At 34.6% G+C, this 13,298-nt stretch overlaps 1 protein-coding gene across 2 annotated transcripts; it reads right to left on the minus strand.

The window, feature by feature from the left end:
* Positions 1-746: 746 nt before the first annotated feature.
* On the minus strand, positions 747-6,547 carry LOC136223214 (lysM domain receptor-like kinase 3). 2 transcript variants are annotated; one of them, XM_066011100.1, is made up of 11 exons: positions 5,593-6,547; positions 4,202-4,285; positions 3,394-3,693; positions 3,135-3,280; positions 2,951-3,040; positions 2,756-2,861; positions 2,302-2,456; positions 2,117-2,214; positions 1,886-2,033; positions 1,621-1,728; positions 747-1,188 (listed from the first exon to the last, which is right to left on the minus strand). In XM_066011100.1, exons 1-11 carry the CDS (start codon positions 6,188-6,190, stop codon positions 1,024-1,026), a joined length of 1,998 nt encoding a protein of 665 aa, XP_065867172.1. In that variant the 5' UTR covers positions 6,191-6,547; the 3' UTR covers positions 747-1,023. The 2 variants fall into 2 exon arrangements, with proteins under 2 accessions (XP_065867172.1, XP_065867173.1); XM_066011101.1 differs by having other exon boundaries at positions 2,302-2,453; positions 5,593-6,544.
* Between the last annotated feature and the right edge of the window lie 6,751 nt (positions 6,548-13,298).

Genomic DNA, 13,298 nt, shown 5'->3' on the forward strand with positions numbered 1-13,298 from the left:
ATAAAACTTCATATGCTTACAACTAGAAGGAAGATTAAGTGAAAGGAATAATAACCAAACTACCAAATTATAAAATTTGAAAATAAAAAGCAATTAAACCTCAATTATTTTACATCAATCCTCAACATTGTATAAAAGGAGGACTAAATTGAAGAAGCTTTATTTATTAAATTGATAACTAAAATTTTACAACTCACTTACTTACAAAGCATTTACTCAATTTTTGCTCACTATCTCAAGGTTATACACCCTCACTTTTGTGTTTACTAATTTTAGGGGGTGTTTGATTACTCATTTTTCTACTCATATTTATCTTTTCATAACTTGACTGGAACTCCTTTATTCTGCCTCGCACTATACTTGCTTCACTCTGCAAGTAGATTCTTCAAGAACTTTTACCATATTAATGAAGTAATACACCCTTCGATTAAAAGGGAATAACATACTACTTCATATGAGATGATTGGTGTTAAACATCGCCAATTGGCAATTGGCGATTCGTGTGTTGTATTGTATTACATAGTATAGTGGATTCAAATAATAGAGTTCAGAGTTAATAAACTAAGTTACTCCTTCATTTAAGTGTACAGATTTTTAACGTAAATGACTTGAGATCTTTAGCAACTCAAATAAACCTTAATTGGTACGAATCCTCTGCTTAGTTTGGCTTACCATGCCAGAGATTTACATTCTGTCTTCGCATTCAATAAAGGGAAAGTCTTAGAATCAGAAAATGAGATAAAAGATATAAACACCAAAATACCATAAACTGCAATCAAACTAATTTTGTCTTACAAAGTTTATCTATATTACCGCATTTTACATTACACGAAAAATTTCCACTTGCAACTAAGAACTGTATACAAAATCAATAGTTTGGGAAACAAGAGATATATGATCACCTGTGACACTGAAACTGCTGCTATATTACACTTTATTGGAATATCAGAGAGAGCTGCTGTTCATTCTTAACTGAAGGAGAAACAGGAGGTTGAAGGCATGAAAGAGTTTGTTGTTCCATTTTTATCTTCCTTGGACAAGGCCACTAAAAACTTGGCTATTTCCTGCAAGAGTTGCCTCCCACTCTATGGAGGATAAGAGGATCTGTGACAGCGAAATCACCACTTGCTTCATGTCAGGCCGTAAGATGGGATCCTCATCCACGCACTGCTTTGCAAGCATAGCCATCTACGCATTTATATTCACCGAGAAACAACATTAGAAACTACCATGTGGAGATTTAGCTGCAAAATATAAATTTATGCCATTTCATCCATTGCCAAGAGTTTCAGTTTCCGAAATGTTTTATACAAGTTTCCAAGAGTTTCGGTTTCTGAAACAGATACAGAAACGCGAAACGCCTTAAAATCAAAGTTTTTGTGCCCCATGACTGATTCACCGTCAATAAAAAAAAGTGCAGTAGCACTCAATGGATGAATGTCAGTAAAGAAAGAAGAAGGTTAGTTTTGTAGATTACGTCTCCCATTTGCAGTACACAAGGAAAAGGACAGCTATTTTTTTTATATAATTACCAAGTTCAATGTGATTTAAACATCACTAAAAAGAAAGATCGTCTAATCTTTTATTGACAATTGACAAATAGGCAAGATTATGAGTTACCTTGAATACACAATCATGTGGATATAGATCCATCATATTAGGATCGATGTGATCTTTCAAACTTGACATGCTCATGGCATCAGGTGAGCTCCTAAGAGCTGCTAGCATCTGTAAATTGCAAGCATTAATTAGGGCGCTATTTTAGGAGAATACCATAGTATATGAACGCTTAGTCAAGAAGTTGCAATTGAATGAGAAGTGATATTTGCAACACGAAATGGCAATTGAATTAGGGAGAGATTAATCACTGCTAGAAATTACTTACAACAGATGCTAGTGAACGCCTTTCAGAGTTTTTTGTTGCTGAACCTTCAGTGCGTATTATAGCTTCTCTACCAGATATAATCTCAAAAAGAACAACACCAAATGCATATACATCACTTTTGGCTGTGGCAAGCCCATCACTCAAATATCTGCAATAAACAATGGCAAAAGGTAAGACTGGTTGAAGGACTTACAACAAGCAAAATAGCAGAATAGAACTATATGTTCTTACTCTGGAGCCAAGTAACCAAATGTACCAACAACTTTTGTTGCTGTAGTTTCTCCATCACCTCTTTTACCAACAAGCTTTGCCAATCCAAAATCTGAGATCTGAATGCAATACACTCGTATAAGATAAACCATGTATACTACAATTACAGTTCCACATCAATGTCATCCAATATATTGACCCTTTACCTTAGCCCTGAAGGAACCATCAAGTAAAATGTTGCTTGTCTTGATATCTCGGTGAACATAGTGCGTTTTGGTGTGCTCATGGATGTATTCCAAACCTCTAGCTGCATCAAGCGCAATCTGGACCCTTATGTTCCATGACAGCGGTGTATGACCTTCTTGCAAGCAAACATTGAATTATTAAGCACTATTAAACACGGCATGGGTGCAGAAACCACACACAAGGACCAATGGGTCAAAGGACGCCTTTAAAGTGAAACAAATACTGCTAGTTGTGATAGTTGTGATATTAAAAAGATGACTGGAAACGTCAAGACGGTAACATGTATAGCACAGCATTTGGTTTCTCATAGCATAAAGTAAGAAATTTGTACCGTAAAAAGGGAGAAAGTTAAAAACAAGACATAGGACAGGCAGAAGAATATTACTCTAAGCAAAATAGTTATAAGCATCTCACCCTTATTCTGAGGATCATGTAAATGGCTTTTAAATGAACCCTTCTGAGCATATTCATAAATTAGGAAGAGCTCCTCATCACTAGCTGCATAGCCAATCAATTCTACCTTGACAAAATCAAACCAATATTCACGTCAAAGCTTCAAACTCACAAGATCACCATCAATGAACTTTCTCATATTACAAAGAGCATTACCAGATTTGAATGATGAACCTTGCACAAAACTTTCAACTCTGCCATAAATTCTTTAGTTTTTGTGGCAGTCATTCGCTTCACAGCAACTTCCTGAATGGATTAACATCATCATCCATAAGCAATGTTAGCAATATCTTATACATAGTGTGATGTATAATATAGAACAGAGGCAACAAAAAGAGACCTGATCACCAAGGTGCCCATAATATACAGAACCATATGATCCATGCCCAATAAGACTCGAATCAGAGAACCCATCAGTTGCAAAATCAACTTCTTCATATGTGAAGACCATAGGTTTCTCCATGTGAAGTATATCAGTTTCTAGAGCTGCAAATAAAACTATGAAATCAGGCATCCGAGGTTTAAGAAAATGGCACCATAAACTTGAAATCACAATGCTTAATCACACATTTGCAAATCGCATAAATAGTTTATAAAACCTTTAGGAATAGCTACATGGTGGCTGCTAGTCTCCCCATTTGTGTTCTTCCAGTCTCCTGACTGGTCAGAGATGAACCTCCTTGAAGCACAACAGAAACTTGGCTTGCGAAGAATATGAAACTTATGAGAACTCTTTTCATCAGAATCTTTAGCACATTCTCCTTCAGCTTTAGAAAAGCAGCAAGAGGATTTCAAGCATACACAAACGGTTATACAAAATACAACAAGTCCAATACCAATCCCAAGACTCCCTATAATCCATCCAAAAGGTACATGCGCCTTATGCTTCTGCGTATTTTCTGCGAACAAAAGGCGGATCATTATGTGACATATGAAAAGTAACACCATAGAATAAAATTCATGATTCATTCATAGGCTTCAAATGGCTATTTCAATGTTATTTTATTTACAAAAGTTTACCATGAAATGCCACCAATGTCACTATACTATCTCAAAAATTTAGAATTATTTTAGATCAAAACGCTCATTGTTCAACATAATGCAAGTACACACTCATCATCTGTTCATAGCCAACCGGGACGAGACTTTTTCTTTCTTTCTCAGGCTTAGTGCAGGTAATTATCTCAATTAAAGACCTAAGTACTGTGTTCAATTACGTTTATTGCTGTAGTTTCACTATTACATTATATTTTCCAACATGATTTTGCTTTTGAAGTCACCAGCTGAAACTTGTTATCTCCTTTATAAATCAGTGAAACTCACAACTAATGAAAGCTTAATCCGGGTGTAGTTTTGTGTGCACAGTTTGTAAAAGTCGAATGAAATCGTAGAGATACAAAGCCATACCTGATAAACTCTCAGAAGAAGGTTCCGGAACTGGGGTGGGACTAGGAGGAATGTCAGTCTCCACAGGATAAGGAACGCCAGGAACTGGGAAGGAAAAAAGAGAGATTCATAAGTAATGGCTTCCAATTAATGCACATCTGTACTTCTAAATAAAGGAGTCAAAAACCATCCAATTGTTAAGTGATTGAAAGGACATAAAAAGTGAATATATGAGGAAATAAATTTGTTTTAGCTAACTGTAAGGTGGCACTTCTTTTAGTATAAGCTATTTCCTTTTTATATTCATCATTTACTGTCTCCTACTAAGCACGACCTTAATGCATGAAACATAATATAAATCCAGCCATCTAAATGCTCCAATTCTATGATCAGTCGAGAAAATTTAGATTGCATATCAAAGAAGACTCTAACACAATGCTGATTAACATATGCAGAACCAAAAGCTTAATCCTTATGCAGGGAAATGCTTCAAAGTTCAGACCTCTACTGAGACTTCCTGATAATTAAGAAAAGTCTCTTTAGCCAGCAGTTTTCCCCCCCATGAAATCCAATTAGAACATTCATGTAATTTCTCCACTTGTAAGTTGTAACTGCCACTCTAGATCTGTGTGATCCAGCTCATTCTTTTCATAGCCGTTTCAGTGGCATTCCCAATGCTATTCCCCATCATAGAATTATAACACATGTCAATTGCTTCACAAAAGCTGCAACACTGAAAAGAAGTACACAGATTTTTGTGTTTTCCTAACAAAAACCCGAACGATCAACCCGTTTTAGAAGCAGAGTCTCATGAAATCGTCCTTCTTTGCCTTCAATTACATCCGGAAATGACTTGTAAACCTTATTATAACCGCCCCTCATTAGTTGTCCGCGAATTCCATTATCAAGAAGTGTATCCATGGCTTCTTGTACCAATTTATCTTGACACATTACTAATTCCCCTGGCGTAGATCTACTTGTTGTTAACAGATCAATAAGAGTATTGTTCCCATAGAGAACTCTTATAGGTTGTTCAAAGTAGAGCTATCTCTACGTCAATGGATCACCAAACACAATAAAAGTTAAAAAATTAAGCCAATTCCTGATTTCTTCAATATATAGCAGTCAATTCAAACCCTACTCCAAACTACGTTATGTGCCTCTTAATGCATCCATCAAACAAATCTCAACATTTCCAAAATCACATAGCAGATATCAAGAAGGAATTCCCAATTTAACAAATACAAAACAAATTAGCAAGCCACTTCTTCTGCATGTTGAACCAGCATTTCTTATCAATTTCATAAAAATTTAGTAAAAACATGAACTGATCTCTACAATTCCAAAATCAAACACATTTAGCACCACAAATCAAAGGTAGGAAGAAAGTAAAACAGCAGAAATTAACTGACCTGAATTCAAGGGAACATAATAAAGAGCACCAGCAGTAACATTATCAGGACTTCCTATTCCATTAACTGCCTCAATACTATCCATACTAACCCCAAATCGACTTGACAAAGACTCAACAGTGTCATCTTCCCCCATCACATAACTCATCAAGTAATTCCACAACCCATTTGAACACCCACAAAACAACCTCAATGAAATTACAGCACCAGCTTTGGCTTTTCTCGTAGTATTGGGAAGGAAAGCAAGCCCATCATAAGCATTGATCACATTCTCATAAACATAACCATCACTTGATTCCATTGTATAAGTAGTATTAGTTCCATAAACTTTGGCTGCTGTAGATGATAAGCAAGAGCAGTTCTTCTTGACAAATATGTAGCCATGATCATTGTCTTCTACCATTACATCTTGGGGTAAAACATCAAACATGCTCTGGATCACTGGTAGAGTAAGATTCTCTTGTGGTTTAAAGGCCAAAAACGATGTGCATAGGCGGGCGGTGTCCGTACAATTCATAGGTTGTGAGGAATATGAGAGTACACAGATGATTTGACAAGAGAGAAAGAACACAATTAGTAGAAAAAGAGAAGTCATCATTTCCAAGAGCTATCAAAAGACTAAAACTTTGAAAGATTTGAAGAGAGTATAAATTAATTGAATAAAAGATTGAAGATTTAGTGTTAATGAAAGAATATAAATTGAAAAGAAAAGAAAATTGGAATTCATAAACATGGGTTTGGTTTGGCACCAAACTAATAATCAAGAAGCAAAGTGGGGATCTTGTAAAGTATATCTATTTCATTTTGGTAAGAACGGAACTAAGAACCCACGGGAAAAGAAGAAGAAGAAAGAGAGGGATCCTAATGGTGTGGTAAATAGTGGAGGGACCAAAGGGTTGTTTGAGCAGAAGAAGGAGGGTCCAGCTGAGAATAGGGTATTCCTTTGTTTTAAATTATTAATATATAAAAAAAATGAAGTAGGTGTTGTTTTTGGTGAGTGTTTCCAGATTGAGGTGTGGTCTGGTAATTTGCTGTCACTGTAAAAAGGAGAAAGCGACTTTGGAAGATAGCCAAGAGAGGAAGGAGGAGAAGGACAACTTGTAAGAAATGTGAGAATCCCCTTTTCTTTCACTAAACTACCCTCTTACTTACTAATTATAATTTAAAACCAATGACAAATTTTTATGTAATGAGTAATAATTTTCATATTCAAAACAAAATAACTAATTATCTTTAGGATAAATAGTTTATTGCTTCGTACACTTTTACATATTACATATTTTTATAAAAGCTTAAGAGCATCTCTAAGGGACTCTTAGTTCATTCTCTAAAAATAATATAAATAATTGACTCTTATTAGTGATTTAAGAGTGGTTAAGATATATCATCTCCAACAATGCTTCTTATATCGGTTTAGCTTTAATGATTAAATCATTAATTTTGTTTTTACGGTTCTTTTTTGGTCTAAGTATAGGATAAATTACATCTATGGCCACTGAATTTTATTATTTTCATATTATGACTATTCAACTTCATTTCTTCCTAGTATGACCATTGAACTTTACACTTTTTAACATCAGTGACTACTTAACGTCTCAAAACAATCATTGAAGGCTAAAAATAAAAAATCCAAAGCCTTAATGATGTTCTAAGGAACTTTAATTCTTGAAATTTTTTGTTTTGAGGTTATTTAGGTGTTGTTTGGTTAGAAGAGAGAAAGTGAATTTTAATTATTTTGGTTTTTTGGTGGTAAGTAATTAAATTTGATAAGGCCTCAATTGAATTTTTTTTAAATTTTCAAGAATTAAAGTTCCTTAGAATATCATTAAAGCTTTGGATTTTTTATTTTTAGCTTTCAATGGTCGTTTTGAGACGTTAAGTGGCCACTGATGTTAAAAAGTGTAAAGTTCAATGATCATACCAGGAAGAAATGAAGTTGAATAGTCATAATGTAAAAATAATAAAGTTCAGTGACCATAGATATAATTTATCCTATACTTAGACCAAAAAAGAACCGTGAAAACATAATTAATAATTTAATCATTAAAGCTAAACCTGTGCCATGAGGCACAGGTTAGATAAACCGTTATTTTAAAAGTAATAAATGAAACACCACAAATAAAATAAAAAAAATTTATGGTTGAGGACACTGAAAATTACAGGATAATTTTGATTTTTCTAAATTATGTGGTACGGCTGTGTTTTCTAATTAATGGTTGTTGATTTTTTTTTTTTTTATTAAGAGCAGCCATAAATAAGTGTACGGACGAGAATCAAAATCTGCTTTTCTTTTTTTCCTTTTTTTTTTTTGGGAACATATATGTAATGGCTAAGGTACTCTTAGATCTAAATCCATCAATTTAGTTTTATATAAAATAAATTTTTTAGATGAATTGAGTAATCTGGTCAGACATTTTTCAAGTATTTTCTCTCATAATTGTTTTATTTAAAATGATTAAAATACTTCGTGTAATATTTATTATATAAAATTATTAATTCTAATCATTATGTAATTTAATTATGAAAATTTTAATATATTATTTAAACATATGTTGAAGATCATAAAGTGATGAAGAATTATATATTGTATATCATTATTCTGTCAACAATGTACAAGGATTTAATCCTCTATAAAGCAAAAGGATGTACTATAACAATGGTAAATATGTACAAAGCAACAAAAGAATTTGTTAGAACCATGGGTAAATATGTCATTAGTTGTCCTGGTTTAATCTTAGCCATAAGTGAGCAATGTTGTCCATAAGATCCATGTTTGTTGTTGACTGGATCAATAACGTGGCAAGAGTGATTTTGACTTGAGAATGTAACACCCCCTTCAAACTAGGAGTTTAGATATTCAACAGCCCGAATTTGGTCTTGAAAAGTTGAAAAGCATGAAAGTGATGTGCTTTAATGAAGAAGTCTGTCAAATGATTTGCAAATCTAATGGGAAGAAGATGAATGATTTTTTGTTGGAGTTGTTCACGGACCAAGTGACAGTCAATGTCGATGTGCTAAGTCTGCTCATGAACATCGGATTGTATGCAATGTGGATGGCTGCCTGATTGTCGCAATAGATCACAGTGTTGCAAGTATCTTGGTGGCTGTCTGACTCTGGTGGATCTTTTGAGCTCCATTGTTTTTGGCTGAGTTGCAGTGTTTTTGTCAACTTGCTCAACTTCTTCAATAAAAACATCAGGTTTGATAACATCCAGATATTATCCAAGGGCAAATCCATAAAGATTCATGTAGTCAGAGGACCAAAAGAGCATTTAGACATTGGTAGTGACTAGAGATCCGCCACCTAGATGGCGTACCGAGCAAGTCATACGCCACCAGAGATCCATGATCCAAAAGATACGCCTCGTGATGATCAGACATCTTAAAGAGGCTCACAACCGCCATATCTTGGGAGACCCGCCATTCAACATTGATCCGTCCAAAGGATGTCGGCGCCGTCTTCCCATATGGAAATCGAAACCATTGATGACAAGTAATAGCTCCATAAATGAGCTAACGGTCACACTTGAATGAACATAGTAACTACCATTAAAGTGGCATTAATGAGAGGCTTTCTAGTTACTAGTTCGATGGTTACAATTATGCTAGTATAAATAGTCTCACATCTCAAGGCATTGAGGTACACATTCTACACTACACTTTGTGCTTACAGTTTATCACAATTTTATACTTTACTGACTTAAGCATCGGAGTGCCCCCGACCGAACCTAACGGCGCCCCCCACAGGTGGAGCTCCGACGGAAGTTCATTCGTAAGTTATCAAGGTTGGTCGTGTGTGACTGCAATCTCTTGAAAATTATTCTCATATTGTTCCTGTGTGAGCACATCATTTTTGTCTTGTACACTATCTTCTGATGCATCCACTTCTACATTATGCATTTCTGTTAGTTTGGAGTATGGTTATGGGTGGTTTTGTGGTATGGAAAAATGCTTTCCTAGAAGTGGACATTTCTGGAAATGTGAATTTTGTATATTTGCAAGTTTATGACTTTGTAACCTTTCATGCAAGTTTTGTATCCCAGAAATATGCATTTCACAGGTTTGGGAGTTAACTTGGTTTTATGTATGTCAAGGGTTCAGGCATAACATAGGCTGCCAAAGAATTTGAGGTCATGCTATTGAGGCGGGTTTTTTTTATGTAGGAGTGTGTAAGGAATGGAATTTTTGTGTGGCATTTGTGGGTAGTCTATTTATGAGATATGCAATATAAGAAACTGCATCTGACCAGCAAGTGTTTGGGATTTTGCTTTGGTATATGAGAGCCCTAACAATGTTTAGAATGTCTTGGTGTTTTCTTTAAACAATGCCATTTTGCTGGGGTGTCTCAATACAACTGGTTTGATGCATGATGCCATTTTTGCATAGAAATTAGGCATGTTGAATTCAACACCATTATCAGTTTTGATGACTTTTATGTGTGTTTTGAATTGTGTTTGCACATATGTATGAAACACTTGAATAACATATTTTGTTTATGATTTGTGCTTCATGTAGAGGAAATGACTATGATCAACGACAACAGTAAGAAAATAATGAATTCCATTGAATGAATTAGAAATAGGTCCCCAAATATCCATGTGAATTAAATCAAAACAGTTTACAACCCTACTAGAACTATGAGAATAACTTCTCTTCTTTTGTTTTGAAAGATGACAGACATCACAAGCTAAATGACATTTATCTACATGAATGGTAGGTTGTATTTGATAGAGGACTTGACTTCTAAGGTGAGACGGATGACCTAGACGCATGTGCCATATAGTGGTGTTTGAGTTGATGGAGACTCTAGGTTTTAAATGAGTTGTGTATTGGCTATCCAGGTGGTACAATCCTCCCTGCATTCTAGCATATCCAATCCTCCGGTATGTTTTCACATCTTGGATAACACAATTATGTGAAGTGAAATATAAGCATGAATGAGATTGAGCTGTTAACTTGCTGCTTGATATTAAGTTATAGTGACATTGTGGCATATATAATGCATCATAGAGAACAATTTTATCCATGAACTTAAACCGTGCCTATGTGAGTGACAAGTATAATTTGACCATTTGGTAGTTAGACTGAGACATTTTGAGTGAATCTATGATTTGTGAAATAATTTAGGTTGCAAACGATACGGTTAGTTGCATCAGTGTCAATGATCCAGCTATCAGGTGTAGTTTTGCATATAGAGTTATGAAAACTTTACAGTATAGGAATCTGATGTGTTCACTCTGTGATTACTATTGACGGATGCAACATGTTTGCCCCTGGAATTTTCTCCCTCTTGCTTGTGTGGTATAAGATTCATGATTAACCGACTGAATTAACCTTAATGGACTGGTTAACCGACCATGTACACCCCTACATGGTATTACATCTTTCACAGTTATTGAATAAAGTATCAGAAATCAACTTATTACAAGTTGTAGAAGATAATATTTTAGTGAAAAATCTTCTATCTTCTCAAGGATGAAAAAGATTCTTATTTACATCAAGAGATTGAACAACTAATTAGATACTCGATGGATGTGTTTATCCGTATAAATTATTTAAGGATTTTTTTTTTGTAACTTGATTTATAACGAATTTTTTTTAATTGTTCAATTTTTTTACAAAGATAATAATTATATCTTTTTAAAATCCTTTTGTTTTTGCATTTTTTTTAATGAAAGGACATACATGAGATGTATGTCAATTTTTTTTATTGAATGTAAAAGATAAATTGAGTGTTTAAAAATTATTGTGAAGCTTGACTTCAATATTAGGATTGTAAGAGTAAAAAAAAACAACTAATTTTGAAATTAATTTCGCATGCGATGAGAATTAATGAAACAAAAGTACATAAACGTAAATATTGAATCAAAAAGATGATGGAAGCTTCAATTGAGTTTGCAATTAAAGTACTTACTTGAAAGTTGAAATGTTGAAAGTTGAAACACTGATAAAATACTGATGTAAAGTTTAATTTGATGTCATATCGATGTTAAGGATAGATAAAAGCTAACTAAATTTAGTAAATACAAGTTGAAATTATTGGAATCTCTGATTTGGTTGTTTAATAGGTTAGTTGGAGTTTGTAAAAGAATTATATTTATAGATGTAGGAAACTGCTCTTAAGAGTCGTAGAGAAAATACACGTACAATTTCTCCCACTTCTCCATTTGTTGTTGTAACTTCTCAACTCTTTTGCTTTCTCTTCAACTTTCCTCCACTCTTTCTTTCCGTAGATTCTAGGTCTTTCCACTCTATTTTCTTTTCTTTTATTTTCCATAAACAAAAATAATTTTAAACACTAGTATAAAAAACGTTATTAAAACGCCATATTTGCAATGCGTTCTGGTTAAATTAGGTTGATTGGACTATTTGTAACATGACTATATTGGTGCATTTTACAGGCTTAATTCACGATCATTATAAATAGTTTTTATACGAGCATCTAGTTGATTAGACGAGAGGAGACGAGTAGTGGAAGAAGCCGGATCAAAGGGGAAACACGCCGGAGCCAAAGGTGAGGCCTTTGTGTGAGAAATAAATCTCACTCAGCATGTGGCTATTCCCACTTGCCGTATGGATCATTCAAATGGGATCAGAAGTTTCACCTTGCATCCCACTCGCCATATGGAATTTTGAAATGAATCTCACTCGTCGTGTGAGCTCTTTGAAAAGCCTTACAAATCAGTCTTGCCCCTCACTTCAGCTCCACTCTAATTACAATTTTGCCACCCATTATTTACAACCCATGCCACCCATTTACCTCTACCATATTTTACCATTTTAATCTTTATTTATTTAATTGTATGCATTTTCCCTTTATTGTAATTTCATCCTTAGGTTTTGAGATGATATAAATGTTGGTCCCGTGTGATTAGTTCCAAGGGGGGGTTAGGAACTAATGTAACTTTTTCGTTTAATTATGCTGACTTAATCAATTCTTTAAGTTACTTAACTTATTTTAGGTCAGCACGGCCGAGAGATGTAAGACAGCTTTAGTCAGATGCTGACTATAACTGTTTTACTTGTGAGTTGGGAATTAACACTTGAGGTCAGCTTCCAACTCAACACCAAGATTACTCAGTGTCAGCTTTTACAATTTATATCCTGAGCAAGTTAATCAAGAAACACACATATAGATATATTGAGAGAGAGTTAGAAATTACTCAGCACGACTTATCCTGGTTCGGCCTCTCCGCCTACGTCTAGTCCCCAGAGTCCCTCCGGGCTTTTTCAATCCAATACTGAGCTCTTTAAAGGTAGAGCACAAACCGTTTACCAGGCAGTTGAATATGCAAGAGTACCTTCCTCTATTTGTCTACTCAACTCCTACTAAGTGCTATAACCGAACACCTAGATTTCTCTACCACTGAGTACTTAAAACCGAGTACTCAACACAACTCTCTCAATTTTACAATTGATACAAACTTGTTCTTTTCTAGATGAAGAACACTTTAGATGATTACAAAAATCAATCTAGACTTTACACAGAAATGGAAATTTGGTGTAAGATCTTTTTCTTGTTTTTGTGTGCTTTGTATGTATGCTCTTTTTCTCTTTTTGTTTTTCGGCAATTCGGCTAAGGATCCAAGAATGAACTTGTCCTTTTATAGTTGAGGTCTGAAGCTCTAATGATTTGAATCTGGATCTATCCGTTGAATACAAATGGCTCTTTCTTGCGTCATTGTTCTGGTCAGCTTCAGATTTAC

The sequence above is a fragment of the Euphorbia lathyris genome, chromosome 3 (assembly GCF_963576675.1).
Source record: "Euphorbia lathyris chromosome 3, ddEupLath1.1, whole genome shotgun sequence".
Classification (NCBI taxonomy): Eukaryota; Viridiplantae; Streptophyta; class Magnoliopsida; order Malpighiales; family Euphorbiaceae; genus Euphorbia; species Euphorbia lathyris.

Bases quoted from the DNA above. Each gene is read 5' to 3' on its own strand.
- LOC136223214 (XM_066011100.1), bottom strand. From the start codon at position 6,190: ATGATGACTTCTCTTTTTCTACTAATTGTGTTCTTTCTCTCTTGTCAA. The intron at 4,286-5,592 runs GTCAGTTAATTT...TTTCCTTCCCAG, and splicing joins TTATGTTCCCTTGAATTCAG to TTCCTGGCGTTCCTTATCCT. The intron at 3,281-3,393 runs GTTTTATAAACT...TTTTATTTGCAG, and splicing joins CCATGTAGCTATTCCTAAAG to CTCTAGAAACTGATATACTT.